The sequence below is a fragment of the Lampris incognitus genome, chromosome 12 (genome assembly GCF_029633865.1).
Source record: "Lampris incognitus isolate fLamInc1 chromosome 12, fLamInc1.hap2, whole genome shotgun sequence".
NCBI classification, from domain to species: Eukaryota; Metazoa; Chordata; class Actinopteri; order Lampriformes; family Lampridae; genus Lampris; species Lampris incognitus.
This window is the reverse complement of record NC_079222.1, coordinates 3,033,624-3,057,129: the sequence shown is the minus strand read 5'-3', so window position 1 is coordinate 3,057,129 and position 23,506 is coordinate 3,033,624. Positions and strand designations below refer to the sequence as shown.

General features: G+C 46.8%; 1 protein-coding gene across 1 annotated transcript in view; it reads right to left on the bottom strand.

The window, feature by feature from the left end:
* Nucleotides 1–3,987: 3,987 nt before the first annotated feature.
* Nucleotides 3,988–23,506, bottom strand: part of LOC130121855 (probable phospholipid-transporting ATPase IM) — a 42,902-nt gene continuing 23,383 nt past the window's right edge. Inside the window, exons 18-28 of the mRNA XM_056290794.1 lie at nt 21,507–21,671; nt 19,187–19,298; nt 18,928–19,033; nt 17,746–17,896; nt 17,352–17,535; nt 14,894–15,117; nt 13,171–13,254; nt 10,915–11,160; nt 10,042–10,180; nt 8,535–8,665; nt 3,988–4,878 (exon numbers count right to left, since the gene is read on the bottom strand). Coding sequence (XP_056146769.1) covers nt 4,612–4,878; nt 8,535–8,665; nt 10,042–10,180; nt 10,915–11,160; nt 13,171–13,254; nt 14,894–15,117; nt 17,352–17,535; nt 17,746–17,896; nt 18,928–19,033; nt 19,187–19,298; nt 21,507–21,671 — 1,809 coding nt within the window. The 3' untranslated portion in view covers nt 3,988–4,611. The remainder of the gene's footprint in view (nt 4,879–8,534; nt 8,666–10,041; nt 10,181–10,914; nt 11,161–13,170; nt 13,255–14,893; nt 15,118–17,351; nt 17,536–17,745; nt 17,897–18,927; nt 19,034–19,186; nt 19,299–21,506; nt 21,672–23,506) is intronic.

Below are 23,506 nucleotides of genomic sequence, written 5' to 3'. Positions count from 1 at the left end.
TTCCACATTTCTCTTCTTGACTCCATACCTTCCCACCACCTCTGTTCCCCTCACCAACATGTCCATTGAAGTCCGCTCCAATCACCACTCCCTCCTCCTTGGGTACCCTCTCCACCATGTCGTCCAACTCACTCCAGAATTCTTCTTTTTCATCCATCTCACACCCAACTTGCGGGGCATATGTGCTGATAACATTCAGCAATACACCTTCAATTTCCAGCTTCATACTCATCACTCTGTCTGACACTCTCTTCACCTCCAGCACGCTCTTGACATACTCTTCCTTCAGAATTACCCCTACCCCATTACTCCTCCCATTCACACCATGGTAGAAGAGTTTGAAGCCACCTCCGATACTCCTGGCCTTACTCCCCTTCCACCTGGTCTCTTGTACACACAGCATGCCTACCTTTCTTCTTTCCATCATGTCAGCCAGCTCTCTCCCTTTACCAGTCATAGTGCCAACATTCAAAGTTCCAACTCTCACCTCCACACTCCTACCCTTCCTCCTCTCTAGCTGCCTCTGGACATGCTTTCCCCCTCTCCTTCTCCTTCGCCCAACAGTAGCATAGTTTCCACCGACACCCTGCTGGTTAACAGTACCGGTGGCGGTCGTTGGTAACCCGGGCCTCGACCGATCCGGTATGCAAGTCTTATTTATGATCCGCATATTTGATTTAAGAAACATTTTACGCCGGATGCCCTTCCTGACGCATCCCTCCCCACTAGTCCGGGCTCGGGTCTGACACTAAGGATGCACTGGCTTGTGCATCCTCGGTGGCTCTAAACTGTTGAGTAAAGATTTACTTTCGACACATCAGACTGGACGACGGACAGGAAGGTGAAGGGATGGTGGAGTCATGTTCTTGCATGTGAAATCAGTGCCTTTTAAATAATTTATCCAAATACATATTTTACTGCCGGGGAATTATTGATCTGTAATCTACCTCTTCTAATCTCAACTGCAATCGTGGTGTTTCTACTCTTGGTATACTGTCCATAGATGTTATGTTTTTTGGCTTTACTTATCAGTTCCACTGTATTCATTTATTTAAACGTTTATTTGGGAAGGTTTATTTGAGACCTGTCAGTGGGAGACCAGGTCTTAAGAGCTCATCTGGGACCATGCCAAGCAGGTGCAGACCTGCCGGTGGAGAGGTGTGTGTGTGTGTGTGTGTGTGTGTGTCAGAGGTGTGAGGGAGAACGAGGAATGAGGGAGGGTGAGGGAGGGAGATGGAGAGACAGAGGGAGGATGGGTGACTGGTGGAGGGAGGGAGATGGAGATGGAGAGACAGGGAGGATGGGTGACTGGAGGAGGGAGGGTGAGGGAGGGAGATGGAGAGAGAGACAGAGGGAGGATGAGTGACTGGAGGAGGGAGGTTGAGGGAGGGTGAGGGAGGGAGATGGAGAGAGAGACAGAGGGAGGATGAGTGACTGGAGGAGGGAGGGTGAGGGAGATGGAGACAGAGTCAGAGGGAGGATGAGTGACTGGAGGAAGGAGGGTGAGGGAGATGGAGATGGAGATGGAGAGACAGAGGGAAGATGGGTGACTGGAGGAGGGTGAGGGAGGGTGAGGGAGATGGAGAGAGAGACAGAGGGAGGATGAGTGACTGGAGGAGGGAGGGTGAGGGAGGGAGGGAGGGAGATGGAGAGACAGAGGGAGGATGAGTGACTGGAGGAGGGAGGGAGATGGAGATGGAGAGACAGAAGGAGGATGGGTGACTGGTGGAAGGAGGGAGATGGAGATGGAGAGACAGAGGGAGGATGGGTGACTGGTGGAGGGAGGGAGATGGAGATGGAGAGACAGAGGGAGGATGAGTGACTGGAGGAAGGAGGGTGAGGGAGATGGAGAGACAGAGGGAGGATGAGTGACTGGAAGAAGGAGGGTGAGGGAGATGGAGATGGAGAGACAGAGGGAGGATGGGTGACTGGAGGAGGGAGGGTGAGGGAGGGAGGGAGATGGAGAGACAGAGGGAGGATGGGTGACTGGAGGAGGGAGGGGGAGGGAGATGGAGAGACAGAGGGAGGATGGGTGACTGGTGGAGGGAGGGAGATGGAGATGGAGAGACAGAGGGAGGATGAGTGACTGGAGGAGGGAGGGTGAGGGAGGGAGGGAGATGGAGAGACAGAGGGAGGATGGGTGACTGGAGGAGGGAGGGGGAGGGAGATGGAGAGACAGAGGGAGGATGAGTGACTGGAGGAGGGAGGGAGATGGAGACAGAGTCAGAGGGAGGATGAGTGACTGGAGGAGGGAGGGTGAGGGAGGGAGGGAGATGGAGGGATGCGGACAGGATAAGATGTAGAAGCACACGTGTGTATCCATAATTCATACTGCAGGGTGTTATTCTTAGTTGGCCTCCACCTGAAGGGTTTCAGGCTGGACCCTTCTGGACGGTCCCACACTGGAAACCTCCTAACGGGCCTTGCTGAGTCTACTTTATCTGCCCACATTCAGATGTACTGAGTCTGAATACGTTTAACCTGTCTGTCCTCCATCAAGCCCGTCCTGCGTCTCTGGGTGTGTGTGTGTGTGTGTGGGGGGGGGGGGGAGGAGCAGTGGTTCGGCCTCCTGGAGTCGCCTTGTCCCGGAAGTGGCGAGGCGTCTCCTTCCAGACTGCCGGCCGGAGAGATGCAGCTGGGGAACGCATGCAGTATGAGGGTGGTGTTTGACCTAGAATAGTTTGAACTAGAATAGGGATCGATTGGCCACTAAATTGGGAGAAAAAGGGAAAAATCAGAAATACATTTGTAAAAAAGTATTGAAAAAAGAAAAAAGGGTCCGACCCGTTAGCCAAGGACGAGCGAGTCTGTTTATCCGTGCCCGTTGCACCCCCACCCGCAGACACGGCCAGGTGTGCGTAGGGGCGCCCGACAAGACGTCTCGTTCTTGACCAGCTTCTGTTGGGTGTCCTTGTTGTCACGTGTGCTCAGAGAACAGCTGGTTTGTACGTGGCCTCGAGGTCACAGAAGCGCCGTGGACATGCGCCGCTGTCGTGGGATTAGCGCCGATGGAAAATTCCTACTCTTTATTCCCAGTCATGGATTTTGCCCTTCCAGTGTCCACACCTCAAAGTCCACTTCTCTTAAGATGTGGAAAACCGATTCCTGTAGTCACATTTCCATGACTTCTGCAAATTTTTTTTTTTTTACAAAACTATGACTTTTCTATGACTTTTCCAGGACCTGGAAATTTTATTTTCAAATTACTACATTTCCAGGTTTTTCCATGACCGTATGAAACCAAGCATATTTGCAACTGTAACGACCACGGATGTGTGGACTCGCTAGCCCTTGGCTAACGGCTCGGACCCTTTAGTTGACCGGTCAGCGCAGTCACCCGTGGTGCGGGAGACCCGGGTTCGCGTCCCGGCTGCAGCTGTTGCCGGCTGCCCCCCTGAATTCCCTACATTGGTGTCAGACGTGGGATGGTGAGACTGTGAGGCCATCGGAAGGAGGAGGGGGGGTAGTGTAACGACCACGGATGTGTGGACTCACTCGCCCTTGGCTAACGGCTCGGACCCTTTAGTTGACCGGTCAGCGCAGTCACCCGTGGTGCGGGAGACCCGGGTTCGGTTCCCGTCTGCAGCGGATTCCCGGCTGCCCCCTGAGTTCGCTACACAACCAAGAAGAGATAACTATACATTTCAACCAATGTATAGTGAGGGATGTGTAGTCTGCTGTTCTTGCCAGTGTCCGTCCTGTGCCACCACCCTGTTGCCCTGTTTCGGAGGCCTTGGTTTCCCTCTGGCATACTGCTTGTGAAACTCTGACTTGGCAGGAAATCTCTGCGGCAGCATCACCAGAAACAGTTTCCTGTGGCTGTATTGTGATCGTTAATTGACGGGACTCTGCTTCAGGGCCTGGCATGCAGGCGATGTCGGACCCTGGCAGCAGTTTCCCACATAACTGCTATTGTGAAACCGTTTCCTAAACGACTGACGCTGAGAACAAACACAGAGAATGTCCACCCGGATAAAATATGACAAAGCAACGTTTATATTAATTTATGAAAAACAATTATGCAAAACAACAATAGAGTGAGTCTGTCACAGACCTCAGCTAACAACAAGATCCCTGTTTCAACATGACACCTGAGCGCTGATGCTTCACGTGGGCATGAGCAACGTTAGCAGACATACAGGATATCTTGTGGTTTTGGCAGTACTGCATAGCTTCATCACATCAGCTCATGGCTGAGAAACATTCCTTCAGAAAAATGAAAAATTCCTTCAACACAAAAAAAGAGAACAAACTGAAAATCAGGTGTGCATGAGGAGAATCAAACCCGTCACAGTGCTCAGACGTGTAACGCTGACATTACACTCATAACATACATGTTGCTGAGATCAACATTTCAACACACAAACATCCATCCAGTACAAAAACCTTGAATCAAAAGTGGATTCCATTTCACGAGTCGACCGGGACGCCATCCAGGAACCAAACACGTCCTGACCGGTTTAGGGCTCTGTTCGGGTATTTTTAAAATACAACTTTCTTCTTCCATCACGTTTTGGACGTTGCTGAGTTTTCTTCAGCAACGTCCCTAATTGCTTAAGTCCTGGTGCTGACTATGGACACCTCCTCCACAAAATGCTACCCCATCAGCTGCTAAGGGCTCTGCGTCTCCTCGGTGCCCTCTGTGATAGTGCGGTAGAGCTGGGGCTGGTTCTGGGCCAAAGGGGAGTCCGCCTGGGGGAAGAGGGCCAGTCGGCTCTTCAGGGGCCGCTTCAGCAGGAACCGTCCAGACGTCACCAGATCACCATAACCCTGGGCGTGGGAGAAGGCATAGCCTGACCGACGGGTACTGATACGCCTGGCAGGGGGCCGGCGAGGAGCCGGGGCTGGGACAGCCTCTTTTCGCACCTTGTGCCTCACCTAGAGAGACGGGGGGTGGATAGTTAGGAAAGATAAACATTCATTCCTTATCCAAACCGCTTATCCTTACTCAGGGTTGCGGGGATGCTGGAGCCACTCCCAGCAGTCACTGGGCGGCAGGCGGAAAGACACCCTGGACAGGCCGCCAGGCCGTCACAGGGCTGACACACATCAGGAACAATACCACCCATTAAATAAACCAATGAACAAACTGCTACGACAGGAAAACAAAACACAGTAGAAACTCTGAGATGGCACATCAATGTAGCCCACCCAAGAGATCACCAGAGTTCGAGCCAAGGTCAAACGTTATTTATTCATCTTATGTATTTATTCATTTAGTTGTTGGATTCTTTCCCCCTTTTTCTCCCCATTGTATCCAGCCAATTACCCCACTCTTCCGAGTCATCCCGGTCTCTGCTCCACCCCCTCTGCTGATCCAGGGAGGGCTGCAGACTACCACATGCCTCCTCCAATACATGTGGAGTCACCAGCCGCTTCTTTTCACCTGTGAGGAGTTTCACCAGGGAGACGTAGCACGTGGGAGGATCACGCTATTCCCCCCCAGGTCCCCCTCCCCCGCCGATCAGAGGAGGCGCTAGTGCAGCGACCAGGACACATACCCACATCCAGCTTCCCAGCCGCAGACACGGCCACTTGTGTCTGTAGGGACGCCCAACCAACCTGGAGGTAACACGGGGATTCGAACCAGCGATCCCCATGTTGGTAGGCAAGAATAGACCTCTCTGCTACTCGGACGCCCCGATCATTTATTTATTCTGTGCTGATTTTATGTTGAGCTCAAGGGAATGTTCCACTTTGGGTGAACAATAAAGTTGTATTTAGGGATGTACTGATATCGGTATCACATATCCGGGCTGATACCAGCTTCAAACTGAGTCCCACTATCAGAGATTTTCCCCAAGACTGAAGTCCAATACCCACAGCAACGAGTAATACGTTAATAACACAAGCAAAGTGGCTGGATTTACTGCATTGTAGGCACAAGGAGGCCTGTATTTTAAAGTGACATTGTGTGATTTTCTCTACAAGTTTATCAAGATGTGGAGTGTGTACACAAGTTGAGACCTCTGGTGCCTCAATACACCACTTACTTCCGCTGCCATCTCCTCACATGGTCTGCTGAGACCAGCACAGGCAGGACTGTCCCAACACCAGCAAATGAGACGTGGTCCTTTATTCACGCACGGGAAATGATGCTGGCTATGAGGCACGATAAAGATGTACGGGGTTTTAGACGTTTGTTTCTTCAGCAACGGCTTGTTGGGGGTAAAGGTTGAAGTACAATGTGTGGTCCCCTGCTAAAGAAAAAAATATCGAAAACCCTTAATTTATTTTTATCATGCCTCGTAGCACGTGTCATTTCCTGCGCACAAAAAAACCGACCTGCCACTTTGTCCTGATGCTGAATAATCCAGGTGAGGAAATCACAGAAGGTTGAATCAGTTCATCTGGACACAACAACTACTGACAGAAACGTTTCATTATCATCTAAGTGATCTCTTCAGTCTCACCTGACTGCAGGTATGTGGCGGGAGTGTCGGAACAGTTGAGATGTGTATTTTCCAAACACCGCATCTCAGTTGCTTTCAAACCCCAAAACACGCTGCACCAGAAGTTGGTCCACCCCAAGGATCAGGTCCCCCGGCACAAACAGAGCAATACAGTGTACGCTGTTGAGTGCCAGCAGGATTGCCAGGAGTTGTATATTGGAGAAACTAAACAGATGCTGGCCAAGAGGATGGCACAACACGGGAGAGCTAACACATCAGACCAGGACTCCACAGTCTACACCATCTACAGGCCAGGACTCCACAGTCTACACCATCTACAGACCAGGACTCCACAGTCTACACCATATACAGGCCAGGACTCCACAGTCTACATCATCTACAGACCAGTGGCCACTCTTTCAAGGATGAGGAGGTGCACATCCTTGATAGGGAGGAACGCTGGTTTGAATGGGGAGTCAAAGAAGCCATCTATGTGAAGAGGGGCCGACCATCCCTGAACCGAGGGGGCCTAAGAGTACACCTGTCACCATCTTAGGGTCCAGACACACCAAACCAACTAGCGGCGACGAAGCCCAACTGTTGCGTCGCCTCACGTCGCCTGCCGTCTGGGCCAAAAAGTAGCACTTGAACGCACCACAAAGACTACAGCCGACGGCCAACTAGCATGTACGTTCTGTAGCACTGATTCACTAAGCAGAAGAGCCAATCAGAGGGATCTGTCACCGACAGCTTCCGCCGCCAATTCAACATACTGAATCAGCCAAAAAGCTGCTGACAGGGGTGCAACTAGTGTCGACGGTGCGGGACACACTGCAAAAACTAGGGTCACAGATAATAATAATAATAAATCAATCTTATATAGCGCTTTTCTAACACTCAAAGTGGCTTTACAATAAACGGGGTGAAACAAGACAACAGATAAACATAACACAGACATACAGGGGTGGACGGGAAAGGGGGCTACGAGAGGGAGAAGCAGCAGCCACACACGAGGCCAGCAGGACTCTCCCACTGGGACAGATACAAAAGGGCAAGAAAAACAAACATCATAAATCACAGATGAAGTCTGAAGAGGTGAGTCCCGACCAATGACCTGAATGTGCGCAGCCCACAACAGTGTCCGATGCGCTTGGGGAGGGAGTTGAGGGAGGGGGCAGGTCGAGCGCTCAGTCCCCAGCCTGCCCCAGACCAGTGGTGGATGAGCGGACGGGGGGGGCACGAGAAGGCAATGGAGAAAAGGTGTGTCTTGACACGGGATTGGATTGTTTATAAGGGTGGGGACACCTGCAGTCACTGTATTGTTTATAAGGGTGGGGACACCTGCAGTCATTGTATTGTTTATGTGGGTGGGGTACCTGCAGTCACTGTATTGTTTATAAGGGTGGGGGTACCTGCAGTCACTGTATTGTTTATAAGGGTGGGGTACCTGCAGTCACTGTATTGTTTATATGGGTGGGGACACCTGCAGTCACTGTATTGTTTATAAGGGTGGGGTACCTGCAGTCACTGTATTGTTTATAAGGGTGGGGACACCTGAAGGCGCTGTATTGTTTATAAGGGTGGGGACACCTGAAGGCACTGTATTGTTGATAAGGGTGGGGGTACCTGCAGTCAGGTGAGACTGAAGAGGTCACTTAGATGATGATGAAACGTTTCTGTCAATTAACGCTGTGTCCAGATGAACTGATTCAACCTTTGGTTTTCTTACCTGGACTGAGCCTGCATGAAGACACGTGAAGAGAGACGTATCATAAGGGACCATTGTTTCATCCTCTCCATAATGATGTCCCTCACCTTATCCACAACATCCACAGTGCTCTGAATGTGATGCTCATTACTGCCTACCAATGGATTAAGAAGAGACGCCAGAAATGCAGAGATGCTACTGGTCACTGAGTTAATCATACAAACTATAGGCTGTAATGGCACATCCTGTGGATGTATCACAATAAAAGTACTCCATGTATCATGTGTGCACCGCCCATTTTTTTTGTGCATTTTTCTGACTGAAAAGTCTTCGCTCTGAAAAAAAAAAGGAAACCGGGAACAGCTCTTTTTCCAACACAACCTCTTTTGCCCCCAGCCCTATGTAGCATGTGTGTGTACTGCTTGTTGCCTCACCTTGTCATTAATTGTGGGCCACATCTGAATGAGCGTGAAGCGGAACGCCACCACAGGAAGAGCACAAAGGATGGATGTGAGGAGGATGGTCAGCCACACATTAGGCTGGTTCAGAGAGTTTCTGGCTGTGCCTGGTGTCCACACAAACACAAAAACAGGTCAGCCAAGGACACAGTCACACTCTCAATAAACTGCGGCAGAATACTGGTATCAGAGCCACGTTTAGGGGGATAAACAAAAATAATGACGGATGGGCGAATGGGGATGAAAATGGAGAGGTACACATGGAGAGACAAGGTTGGACGGGAAGAACACTCCTGCAGGGCACAAATAAGCCTGCAGAGGAATTCCTGCACAGGACGTTTATTTTTGTCATTCAGGATCTTGATCAAAACACGATTTGTCCTATAATCGCAGTATTTGACCTCGATGACTTTTACATATTGAGTATACACTTTGTCAGAGACTGCAAAAAACGTGTGAGATGATCATTTTATAATGCACTCATAAAAGCAGACTGGTGGTTATGAGGGGCCATGAGGGACGATAATCAGAATTAACGCGTTCATATATTATACTGAAAACCACACACACACACACACACACACACACACACACACACACACACACACACACAAGTGAATTTCAGTTACGCCAGAAGACGTTTCAGGTGAAACAGAAGGCATTTCAGTTGAACTGGAAGCTGCTTAAGAAAAGAGCGGAAATCATAATACAGGCTATTGAGTGGTGTTGGTTTGTTTGCTACGCTCAACAGCCTGCAAGCAATTTTACCGAAGCTGTTGTTGTCATCTTTGACAGGAGGGCTCTGATGGTTTCTGGTGAGGCCAGTATAGTGTTAAGTAAAGCTGCCGCTTCGGTAAGATTGCTTGCAGGCTGTTGAGCAAATATCAGCATAGTGAACGAACCAACACTGCTCAATAGCCCGTATTATGATTTTGCTCTTTTCTCAAGCACCTACTGGCTCAACTGAAATGCCTTCTGTTTCACCTGAAACGTCTTCCAGCTTAACTGAAATTCACTTGTGTACACGTGTGTGTGTGGTTTTCAGTATAGTATATGAATGAGTTAATTCTGTCCCTCATGGCCCCTCAAAGATGCTTGTGCTACCTTGCAGAGTTACTTGGACGGTCCAAATGTGTGTGTATAGAGGATAACTTATGTCGCCCTCTAGTGGTTGAAATCAGAGGTCTCATAAAGCTGCAGCCTCTCCATGTCATGTTATTTTGTAAAGTACATTGAATCAGAGATAGAAATTATTTTCCCTCCTCTACTGACTGGAATTAGTTCTATCAAAAGCTAAAATGAGTTGTTATGTATTTATTCATTTATTTACAGACCAGCTGCTCAGTTTCAAATGAACAAGGGTTTTAGGGAACGGAATATAAACACAACCAGCCGGAGCAGCACCACTAGTCCCCCTCTGGAAGGTTCCCCTCACTCACCGACGAAGGGGAAGGATGAGGTAAAGATGAGGAACATGACTCACCGATGAAGGGGAAGGATGAGGTGAAGATGAGAAACATGCCGTTACTGTACATGGTGAACGTGATGGCAAAGTAAGCTGACAGACTGCCCCACACGAAGAACTGGTTCACTGCCGTCCAGTAGTGAGTGTCCAGGCACAGCTGCAAGGAACACACTGAAACTTTAGTCTCACAGCCCCGACTGACCAGAGGAGGCACTAGTGCAGTGACCAGGACACATACCCACATCCAGCTTCCCACCCACAGACACGGCCAATTGTGTCTGTAGGGACACCCGACCAAGCTGGAGGTAACGGGGATTTGAACCGGCGAGCCTCATGTTGGTAGGCAACGGAATAGACCACTATGCCACCCGGACACACAAACACTTTGAAAGGATCCAAACACTTTATGTACTGTACATGTGTATTTTCGGTACATGTGCATTTCCATCCATCCATCCATTATCTAAACCGTTTATCCTGCTCTCAGGGTCATGGGGATGCTGGAGTCTATCCCAGCAGCCATTGGGCAGCACATCCAGGACAGACCGCCAGGCCATCACAGGGCCGACACACACAAACAAACACAAACATTCACACCTAGGGACGATTTAGTACAGCCGATTCACCTGACCTACATGGCTTTGAGTCATCTGACCTACATGTCTTTGGACTGTGGGAGGAAACCGGAGCACCTGGAGGAAACCCACGCAGGCACGGGGAGAACATGCAAACTCCACACAGAGGACGACCCCCAAGGTTGGACTACTCCGGGGTCGAACCCAGGACCTACTTGCTGTGAGACAGCTGCGCTAACCACTGCACCACCGTGCTGCCTGCATTTCCAATATACCACAGTATATGTACAGCAAATCTCATACACAGCCTCCTCACCTGTATGTTAACAGTGACGAGCAGGCACGTCTGGGCCAGTAAAGCGAAGGACTGGTAGTCCACGATGTCTCTTCCATCGTCTCGCACCGTGTCATGCATGGCCGCCCAGGGTATGAAGAAGAGGATGAGTGAGCTGTAGCAGCTGTGCAGCATGCACAGGACGAAAGCCTTTTTACTGAAGTAGAGGTTCAGCTGGCCCGGAGCGTAGAGCTGAGGATACTGGAAACTCCAGCGGTCGTTCACGTCCTACAGACAATCAGTAAAACCATCAATTAGTCAATTAGTCTGTCAATCAACCAATCAATCAACCAGCCAAACTTATTTATACTGCACCTTTCATCAAAAATGCAAATTCACATGCTTTGCATGAAAATCACAAGTATGAATTCAGCAATACAAGTACACTGAACAGAACTAAAACACAGAATATACACACAATAAGGGGGCACGCATGTGTGGAGGGTGAACACAAAACCTGGTTAGTGAAGGGATGTGCCTTGTATGTCTGCAGTCAGACAGGGCCACAATGAAGTAGAGACAGCAAAAGAGAAAAGGGGGCGAGAGAGAGAGATTAATAGATAGAGAGATAGTGAGGTACAAAGTAAGTGTGTGGTGGTCAGATAAAGGGAGGATTGAGAGATATGGAGTAGGCTGAGTGTTGTGATATTATGAGATTATCCTCACAATACTTTATTAATATTATTACTATCTTGACCACTACTACTACTACTACTTCTACTCCTACTTCTACTACTCCTGCTCCTCCTACTACTACTACTTGATGCCACAGCGGATCATCTGTTTCCATCTCTTCCTGTCTTCTGCTTCCTGTCACACCAGCCACCTGCATGTCCTCCCTCACCACATCCACAAACCTCCTCTTTGGCCCTCCTCTTCTCCTCTTCCCTGGCAGCTCCATATTCAGCATCCTTCTCCCAATATACCCAGCATCTCTCCTCCACACATGTCCAAACCATCTCAATCTTGTCTCTCTTGCTTTGTCTACAAACTGTCCAACCTGAGCTGTCCCTCTAATATACTCGTTCCTAATCCTGTCCTTCTTCATCACTCCCAGTGAAAATCTTAGCATCTTCAACTCTGCCACCTCCAGCTCCACCTCCTGTCTTTTCATCAGTGCTACTGTCTCCAAACCATACAACATAGATGGTCTCACAACCATCTTGTAAACCTTCCCTTTAACTCTTGCTGGTACCCTTCTGTCACACATCACTCCTGACACTCTTCTCCACCCACTCCACCCTGCCTGCACGCTCTTCTTCACCTCTTTTCTGCACTCCCCATTACTTTGGACAGTTGACCCCAAGTATATAAACTCATCCACCTTCGTCACCTCTACTCCTTGCATCCCCACCATTCCACTGTCCTCCCTCTCATTCATGTATATGTATTCTGTCTTGCTCCTACTGACTTTCATTCCTCTTCTCCGCAGTACATACCTCCACCTCTCCAGGCTTTCTTATTCCTATCTTGTCTATTTAACCTCATAATGAACGTTTTTTTTTTTTATACCTCTTTTGATGTACTGAAAAGCTCTGGCAATATTGGTCATGTTAATGGAGCTTCTCAAAATTGAGAGAGAGTGAACGAGAGAGAGAGGATAAAGTTTGAAGAGAGAAACAGGAAGAAGATGAGAAAAAGAAGGAACATAAGAGGAGAATGTCTTGATGTATGCTAAATAATCCAAGTAAGAAAATCAAAGAAAGCTGAATCAGTTCATCTGGACACAACGTTTATTGACAGAAACATTTTGGCTCCGGCTCGCTTAACCCTTCAGTGTCTTTGTTGTAGTCCGCAAAGGGCTGCACCAATCAAGACCTTGGCAAGACTTTCGTTAAAATGGTCAATTAAAGTCGGTAAAAAAGTCTGTTCAGTTTGTCCAGTGCACAGTTGGGAGAGTTAGAAGTTCCTCCCTGCTGTATCTGATCAGTGAGTGGACCCTGGAAACTAAACACAAACAAAAACAGGAAACATACAAGAAAGCACAGAACCGAGGCGACCGTCTTCGGTACCATCTTGATGACAAAGAAACTGACTTCTCAGGGCGCCCCGGTGGCTCACCTGGTAGAGTGGTACCACATAAGGCTGAGTCCTTACCGCAGCAGCCTGGGTTGGAATCCGGCCCGGATCCTGTACTGCATGTCATTTCTCCCCTGCCTTCCCTGTCTCTCTATTACTGCTATCAAATAAAAGGTGTAAAATGCCATAATAAAAATCATAAATAACTGAACTTCTTACCTGGTCAAAGAGACTCATTCCAAGGACGGGGAGCGCTGTGTAGACCAGGTTGTACAAGGTGATGAACCACTCATCGTACACAGTCTATGTATGGGAATAGAAAATACAACGTTCATACAAATACACATGTTAATGTATACTGTATCTATGTCTCTTTATTCGACATGTAATGTTCTGCCACTTGGTACACTCTTAAATCCCAACTTCTTTACATACTAAATACATACAAACAACACACATTTACAGCAAACCAGTGGGAATCACATCCCTACACTTTATAATATTACTAATATTCTGTATCTGATGAAATACAGAACAACTAAATTTGCTGTACTTAATGTATCTCTGTACATATTTTCCATGTACATTTAACTAAATATATTATTTTACTTCTTACATCTAAATACAGCATTTTTTACGACAGTTTAAGAGTTTGCAAAAAGATGCAAAGAGTTTCTCTAAAATTGAATTAACTTCAAGGGTTTTTGCACACTAGCGGTATACCGTATGGAATATATTATATTAGAATATATTCACGATACTGATTTCCAACCATAAATACGAGTGCCATTAGTTAGTGGGGTTTCCACCAAGCCAGTTTATGCAAAATTTTATGTCTTGATTGAAATGCCTGAATGGAAACACCAAATAACCCCCCCCCCCCCAAAAAAAACAGATATAGCAAAAAGTATTTACGCCAACTTGAGGTGGTTTTATTTTTTATTTTTAATGGCGTTAATGCGCTAAATGGGCAATGGAAACGGACTGCTGAATTAAAGATGAAATGCAAACAGAATTCAGTCACATGATCAGTTGTTTCTTCATCTTAACTGGTCCAACTTTCTCGTGGGTGCTGAAGGCATGACATAGGACACATTACACTCCATTCACAGTTCTATGTGCTTAAATAAGTCTGATTTATAGTTCATTCTTCACGACTTCTGAAAAGTTTAGTTAAATATGCCTGACAGCTGAACGGACACATAGCTATTGACGAGACACAATAAATATGTTATCATTCAATTGTCAAGAACATTTAAACAAACTTTTCTAAAGTTGCAAAAAGTAAATGTGATTTACGTGCGTTTCGGTCAGATCTGTTGAAGCGACTCTACCTCTGAATGTAGTGTTACCCGTGTTACATTATGTTACATAATGTGTTACATCATGTCCATACTTCAACACCCACAACTAAGATGGACCAAGTGTCATGCTTGTTTTTCTGCCTCTGCTTTGCTCACCTGCCCCCATTACTTGACTGGCTTTCCAGCAGGTATATATGCCGCTGGTTGCCCCGGCTCATTGTCGGGTTTTAAATGAGACTTTGCCTTGTCAGTTCATGTCTAACCCGGTGGTTCACGCCTTGTGTTATTGTACTTATTTCTTCAGTTTATGTAAGCACCCTTGTCTCATTAAAGCCTTGCTTGACACCAAGTACGTCAGAGTAAGAAACAGCTGAAATAAATTCTTTTCGCATTTCATTTTTAATTAAGCAAATGCATTTCCATCCCCCATTTAACACATTAACTCTTTCTCAACAAAAGCAAAAACCACCTCAAGCGAGCGTATCCCATAAATGTTTGGGATTTTTTTTTCTCATTTGATGTTTACATTCATCCGAATCATGGAATTTTGCATAAACTAGTTTGATGGAAGCCTGTCAGTGACAAGCTGAAATGTTACCCAGTGTTACCCACGCATCAGTGCACCGTGTGACCCTCACCTGTGCAGAGAAGCCGCAGAAGAAGGCATACCAGAAGTGAACAAAGGTGAAGGTGAAGTTCTTGAAGAAGAAATAGCACAGAAACTTGCACATGCGGAGGTAGGACCAGCGGCCATGCACCAGCAGGAGGCGCTGTAGATAGCGGAACTGGGCAAAGGAGTAGTCACTGGAGAGCACTGCCTGCATGCCCTCCTGCCCGCTGATACCCACACCAATGTGAGCCGCTAAGAGAGGGGTCAGAAGACAGTGAGGAGGAGGAGGAGGAGGAGGAGGAGGAAGAAGGAAAGTGAGAGTATAAATTCACAAGTGCTGAAAAATATCACAAACTTCATCCACTTTTTCAGCAATGGTTTCAGTGACTTGTCCATGACTTAGTCACAACTTTTAGCCTAACCTCCATGACCAAAAGAAGCCATTTTTATAAACTTCATGTAAAATGAGACACTTTACTCACTAAACATTTCACAAACCATCATTTGTACTTGTTCATTTGAAGACACCGATTACTGAAACTGCACTTCCCACAGGATCGCTATCTACTACTACTACCACCACCACTACCACTATCACCACCACTACTACTACTACTACTACTACTACTACTACTTTTGGCTGCTCCCGTTAGGGGGCGCCACAGTGGATCATTGATTTCCATCTCCTCCTGTCCTCTGCATCTTCCTCTGTCACACCAGCCACCTGCATGTCCTCCCTCACCACATCCATAAACCTCCTCACTGGCCTTCCTCTTCTCCTCTTCCCTGGCAGCTCCACGTTCAACATAAATCGGTTAAGCGTTGTTGTGTTTTGGCCGTTCGTTCACACGACAGCGGCGTTTTGGGGGCCTGAAAACGCAAACTTTTGAAACCGGGTTGCAGAGTGAAACCTTTTCAAAACGCAACTGCAGCGTCGCCGTATAAACTAGCAAAAGCGCTTCCGGTGAAAACGGTGACGTCACGGCTCCACTTCGCACATGCGTGTTACGTTTTCAGTCAGGCGGCAATGCGCGAGTAAGAAGACCACATTATCAGCGGCGGATTCGCGCGCTGTGTGTGTGCTGTGACCTCTGCAGAGCTTATTAACGCTCCCCCAGCAACGTGCCGAAACGCCGCGTCATCGTGCGGCCAGACAACGTTACGTGTTGTCCAGCGGACACTCGCCATCGGCCGTCTCTTACCTCACCGCGCTGAGGAGAAAGCGTTTGTGCGCAGGCGCGTGGAGCTGTTGAGGTCCACCGGAAAGACTCTACTACAAAGTTTCACCGTCAACTACTGGCCTGGCATGCACAGTACAGCGTTTTCAGTCGTTTTTTTGCGGATCCGTGTGCACGCGGATCGTATTCAAAACGGTGTCGTCTGAACACGGAACTTCTTTAAAAGGCAAAGGAAAAACATTTCCGGTTTTAGCAAGACCGTTGTCATGTAAACGTGGCCGGTATACCCAGCATGTCTCCGGTATACCTCAGCATGTCTCCGGTATACCTCAGCATGTCTCCGGTATACCCAGCATGTCTCCGGTATACCCAGCATGTCTCCGGTATACCTCAGCATGTCTCCGGTATACCCCAGCATGTCTCCGGTATACCCAGCATGTCTCCGGTATACCCAGCATGTCTCCGGTATACCTCAGCATGTCTCCGGTATACCCAGCATGTCTCCGGTATACCCAGCATGTCTCCGGTATACCTCAGCATGTCTCCGGTATACCCCAGCATGTCTCCGGTATACCCAGCATGTCTCCGGTATACCCAGCATGTCTCCGGTATACCCCAGCATGTCTCCGGTATACCCCAGCATGTCTCCGGTATACCTCAGCATGTCTCCGGTATACCCAGCATGTCTCCGGTATACCTCAGCATGTCTCCGGTATGCCCAGCATGTCTCCGGTATACCCAGCATGTCTCCGGTATAACACGGGGATTCAAACCGGCGATCCTCGTGTTGGTAGCCAATGGAATAGACCGCTACGCTACTCGGATGCCGTACTGTGTAGAGCAGGTTGCAGATCTGATGTGGCATATTTTGTACATCATGACTGGCTATGATTGTTTTTTTTCACAGGTTTCTACTATACACCTGAAAGCACTGAACAGTGATACCCTTACAGCCACCAAGCATTCCTTAACACCTTGAAGCTACTTAGCGAGTGCCTAACAACCATCTAGCAACCACTATCAAAACCTCAGCAAATGTTGAGTGTCCACTTGGAAACTACCAAGCAACAACTAATAAAGAACAAGTGCTAAACATCCATTTAGCAATCACCTACAGTAGCAACCACTGTCAAACACTTAGCAACTACTCAGCATCCAATTAGCAACCACTAGCAACAACCTGCGGACACGTTCAGCTAGCACACACATTGCCTCTATGAAACGTATTCTCTACTAATCGTTGTTATTTCCCAGCTCTCACTGGGCTTTCTGTACTCCGCTCTCCGTCGTTGGGTGGAATGAGCTTACCTTTGATCATGCTTACGTCATTGGCGCCATCGCCGATGGCCAGAGTGACAGCCTGCTTATACTTCTTGACCAGCTCAACCACCTGGGCCTTCTGCAGAGGAGTGACCCTGCAGCAAATCACCGTTTGACACATACACGCTGTCCTCAACAACTCCAGGTGCAAGTCCTCTTCCAGGGCATAGGCCTGACACATCATGATTGGAGTAGGAGTTGGTGGAGGGGAATGTTGAGGTGTGTGGATGAAGGAAAGGGGATGCGAAAAAGACTTTGTCAAATGGTCAAATTGAGGAGGAGAAATTAACCAAGTTACCAAGAAATTAACAAGTGGAGGCTGAAGTACAGTGAAATGTCGGATTCGGCATCAATGGGTTACAGCGTATAATAAACATCTCACCAAACTGTGTCCATTTATGACCAGACCATACTCTCCATCCACCTTCTCATCCTCCACAGTCTCTGTTTTCAGACGCCAAAACAGGCCAGCACGATCCTTGACCACCACCGGCTCCTCTCTTGCATCTGGGCATATCTTCATTCTGGCATTCCTTTGAGACAGGAGGACGGGGAGATGTTTGTGAGGTGAGGGTGGAGGATCAGAAGACATGACATTATGTTTTAAGTTATCTGACCACACCAGCGATTGCATTAAAAAATTTGTCAGTTTATCTGCAAAAGTAGCTTCATCATCAGTAGATAAGCTGTATATTGGAGACAAGCCAACTATCTCACAAATCAGCCGGTAGACCTTGTTTAGGCTACCAGCTAGAAGCGAGAGCTAGGAGGATCAGGCCCTGAAAATAAAAACCCTAGCAAGGTTTTAATTAATTTAATGTTTGACTTAAATATGGCCGGCTCACTTCTCCTTTATGGCCAGCTTGCATCAGTTCATCCTGGTAAGCTCACAGTGTCTTACCTCTGCAATGCACACTCATTCTGCAACAGCATTTTTTTTTTTTTTTTTTACGGAATTTTCCCCCTTTTTCTCCCCAGTTGTATCCGGCCAATTCTGAGCCATCCCGGTCTCTGCTCCAGGCCCTCTGCTGATCCGGGGAGGGAGGGCTGCAGACTACCACATGCCTCCTCCCATACATGTGGAGTCACCAGCCTCTTCTTTTCACCTCACAGTGAGGAGTTTCACCAGGGGGACGTAGCGCATGCGAGGATCATGCTATTCCCCCCAGTTCTCCCTCCCTCCCGAACAGGTGCCAGGACACATAACCACATCTGGCTTCCCACCTGCAGACACAGCCAATTGTGTCTGTAGGGATGCCTGCTCAAGCTGGAGGTAACACGGGGATTCGAATCGCTGATCCCCGTGTTGGTAGGCAACGGAATAGTCCGCTATGCTACCCAGATGCCCCTTTCATGGATATTTTTCCGTCAATTCCATTCTTACTCAGTCAGTAGTGACTACAAAATGTCACTACTTAACGTTGTCAGGGTTCAGTATAAGGATGTAGGAAAAATGATCAACAGCATAATTTTTCAGTTCATTCAGTTCATGGTGTTGAAACATCCTGCTGGTAAGCAGGTGCATGTGGTTCAGATGGATACACGTGGACTCTGGTCTACATACCGAAGCTCCTCTTTCACACCCTCGGAAGTGTTGGCAGCAACTATGAAAATCTCTTTCATCTCCTCTCTCAGCATGTTGCAGGCATAGCCAATATTTTCTGCAGTCTCTACATATAAGCACACACATACATAGACATATACACACATGTACACAGTCATAAATGATTTTGCACTTGGATGGTGTAATTTGTCTACAGCTATAGTTATATATAGTTACATGGATTTGTTTGTGGATGTTTTTGTGATGGTACATTCCTCACCTTGCTTATCTCCAGTTAGCACCCAGATCTTAACATCAGCTTTAGCTAGCTGCTCTATGGTCTGTGGCACCCCGTCCTGTAGCTTGTCCTCCACAGCTGTGGCTCCCGACAGCTAAAAAACATAAAATAAGGAGATTATATGCTAGAGAGATGTTGGGTCTTGAAAAGGATGGTCTTGATTTGTGGCACGTTCGTTGTAATTTGAATCCCCTACTACTGTCCCTTGCATCACTGACAGGGATATACCTATCTCACACGTTCATGGCCTACACTCTTGGCTGTGATAGGATTAATATCTATTCCTCCAAGATACTGTTAGAAAATATCTGCTAATTGCTGCTATCTTGAAAGTTTCTTTGGATGAAAACGTCTAAATGAGAAAATGTCAAATGTTGGAGGAACTATCTGATGTTAACCCCTTCTGGAAAGGAACTAGCCGGACTAACTCAGGGGAAGGGTGTAGTATGGAAGTGAGGTGCATCCAGGCACAGTGGCAGAGCCGCAGCAAGCAAAATAGACTGCAAGCACGTTTATTTGTAGTTTCAGTGCTGAAACTGAAAATTACAAAATGATTCACCATCATTTCCACTTCCGGTGTGAGAAGATGGCGGCGCAAATTCAGGTTTGCGGCGGCTTCACCCAGCACCGTCCAAGCAGTGTCTTTGTCCATGTCTGTGTCTAAGTGTGTCTTCATTTGATGGCTGGGAATGCTGGTGCTGGATCAGCTGGGAGAGCTTGGTCTGTTGCATCCTGTGGGCCCAGGGACCACAGCCCTTCCTGGAACTGTGCCTGAAGAGGTAACACGGAGGGTGGTCTGACAGGACGTGGAAGCGGGGCAGGCTAAGCTAACTGCTAGCCCACGCAGACCGGCAGTTCCGATAACACCGAGGGCAGTCTGGCAGCAGCCTCGCCTAGCCTTGACTGTGTTTTTAGTGTCGTCATGTGGAGTGTGGGGAGGTGTGGCTGGGAGAGCTGGCACTGGATCGGCTGGGGGAGCTTGGTCATTTGGTGCCTGGAGCTGCAACTGAGGGGGACACACTGAGGGCGGTCTGACAGGATGTGGAAGTGGGGCAGGCTCTAACTGCTAGCCCATGCGGACTGGCAGTTCCAACAGTTATCCTGGCTGGTGTTCGTTCTCCTGGACAGTGATTTTTTGTTTAATTTAGATATATGTGTTAATTTGGATATGTGTGTTCTTGTAGTTCTTGTAGTTTGGACATGTGTTTTTGTCTTTGTGTTGCACTGCTGTGGGCTGGAGGAAACATGAAATGAAACAAAAAAGTGTTTCTGATTCTGATAGAGGTTCTTATTGAATTTCCTTATGCCTGCTCTGTTGCATAAGTCACATGTAAAATCCAGAATAGCAGTAAACAGATGGTGGATACTGATGGGCCTCATGACTGATGCTGGAGCACATTTGAAGTGCCGATGAAACTGGCCCCATATTTTTTAGGTTTGAGGAAAATTGAAAAGCAGGCAAGGCGACAACATTGGGACTCTAACTGACAGCTGTTTAAATAGAAAATTAGCTTTTATATCAGATATTGGCAGCCCAATAACAGCATATAAAACTGGGAAGGGAAAGACCATCTGAATCCCTTGGTCTCGAAAAAAGGACTTCTCAAATGTGTCCTACCCACCAAAACAAAGCAGCTGATTATCTTGTGTAATGTATGGGAAGTAATTTTGGTAGAATAATAGGCACATTTTGAAAAATATACACATATGTGGAGAGGATATTCATCCATAGATGTTGTACTCTTCCAGACAGAGGGAATGGTAGACTGCCTCAACTCTGAAAATTAAATATACTGGAGGCATCAGATCTGCACCTTAAAGACAACCTTTAAGTCTTTAAGTCTGCATCTTCAAGACAAACCAAGAACAAAGTGATTTGAATTCCAAAATATTTAAAACCTGAATTAAAGGCAAATTTTTAAATAGACAAACTGCCAGATGGACACATAGGTATCATGAAATAGAAAATAAATTTAGGCATGGTATCTTAACCCATTTACTTACATGACCAACTAAAATTGTCTTGGCTGACATCTTTGAGGTAGAAGCACCCTAAAAATACCTCCAGTATGCATTATGAATATGCATGTGTGCATTCTAAATCTTATTCTTTCTGCATCACTTCATCTTTCGCTCCCATACACACATACTGATATCCTCTCACTCTCTAACTCACACACACACACACACACACACACACACACACACAGACACACACACACATTGGTCAATCCATCATTCAATCAATCAATTAAAAAGGCAGATGTTTGAGGGCCAAATTAATATTGATAGCAAAACCTACCATCAGGTCTTTCTCTATCTCCTCATAAAGCTCATCCAGTCTCTCCTCTCGTCCTTCCAAGGCAGTGCTGGCGTCATGATGTCGCTGTGTCCACTCCTTCATATAGCTCTCATCCAAGTCCTTATAGGCCAGTGCCAGCGTACGCAGGCCATCACCAGCATACTCCTATTGTGGTGGGGCAGTTTGGAGCTGTTAGCCTTATAATATGCATGGCAAGGCAAGGCACATTTATTTGTACACCACATTTCAGCAACAAGGCAATTCAAAGTACTTTACATAAAACATAAGACAATAAAAAAGACAAAAAGCAATCAAACAGCAGCAGCGTTCTGAATCAGCTGCAGCTATTTGATTGATTTTTTAGAGAGACCTGTAAAGACGCAGTTGAAGGTAAATGCATGGACATGTTTTTCCATATCCTGCTGAGACATAAATCCTTTAATTCTTGATATATTATATAGGTGATAGTAGGCTGACTTTGTAATTACTTTAGTGTGGCTACATAAATTCAGGTGTGAATCCATAACTACACCAAGATATTTCCTGCTTAGTTTGTGGTTTTTAACATCACCGACTGTAGCGGAGCACTGACTTTTAATCATTCTCTCTTGGCTCCAAAGACAATTACGACAGTTTTATCTTTTTTTGATTGAAGAAAATTCTGAGACATCTAATCATTGTTTTGTTCATTGCACTTAGTGCTTGTATGTGATTATAGTCCCCTATGTAAATCTGTGTGTCGTCTGCATTATTATGGTAACACATTTTGCTGTTTTCCATAACCAGAAATAGTGGGAGCACATGGGTGTTAAACAGAAGCGGCTCCAGAATGGAGCCTTGAGGAACACCACGGGTAATTTTTGTCCACTCAGATTTGTAATTACCTATAGACACAAAGTAGCCCCTGTCCTTTAAGTAGGATTCAAACAAGTTTAGTGCTGTGCCAGAAAGTCCCACCCAGTTTTCCAATCGGTCTAGTAATATGTTGTAGTCGACTGTCTCAAATGCAGCACTGAGATCCAATAATACCAGGACTGAGATTCTGCCACTGTCTGTGTTTAAGCGGATGTCATTAAAGACTTTAACAAGAGCAATCTCAGTGCTGCGGTGTGGTGTGGTGTGGTGGTCAAAATCCTGACTGGAAGACATCGAAATAGTTGTTTAGTGCCAAGAAGTTGTTAAGCCGCTGGAAAACAGCTTTTTCAATGATTTTACGTAGAAACGTGAGGTTTGGTATGGGCCTATAATTGTTTATGAGTGAAGTGTCTAGATTAATGTTTTTTAAAAGTGGCTTGATGACTGCAGTTTTCAGGGCCTGTGGGAAGAAACCTGAGAAAGGAGACATGTTGACAATTATAAGTTGATTATAAGAATCAATCAATCAATCAATCAATCAATCAATCAATCAATCAATCAATCAATCAATCAATCAATCAATCAGTCAGCCAAACTACGTATAGTATGTTCTGTACATAAAAATGCATGCAATGCATTTTGCATGTGTGTGTTTATTGTATATGTTTATGTAAGTATGTGTGTTTGTGTTTGTGTGTGTCAAGGGTAAACATGAACCCTGGTTAGGGTAAGGGCTGCGTGCATGTACACTCACCGGCCACTTTATTAGGTACATCTGTCCAGCTGCTCGTTAACGCAAATTTCTAATCAGCCAATCACATGGCAGCAACTCAATGCATTTAGGCATGTAGACATGGTCAAGACGATCTGCTGCAGTTCAAACCGAGCATCAGAATGGGGAAGAAAGGTGATTTAAGTGACTTTGAACGTGGCATGGTTGTTGGTGCCAGATGGGCTGGTCTGAGTATTTCAGAAACTGTTGATCTACTGGGATTTTCACGCACAACCATCTCTAGGGTTTACAGAGAATGGTCCGAAAAAGAGAAAATATCCAGTGAGTGGCAGTTCTGTGGGCGAAAATGCCTTGTTGATGCCAGAGGTCAGAGGAGAATGGCCAGACTGGTTCGAGCTGATAGAAAGGCAAC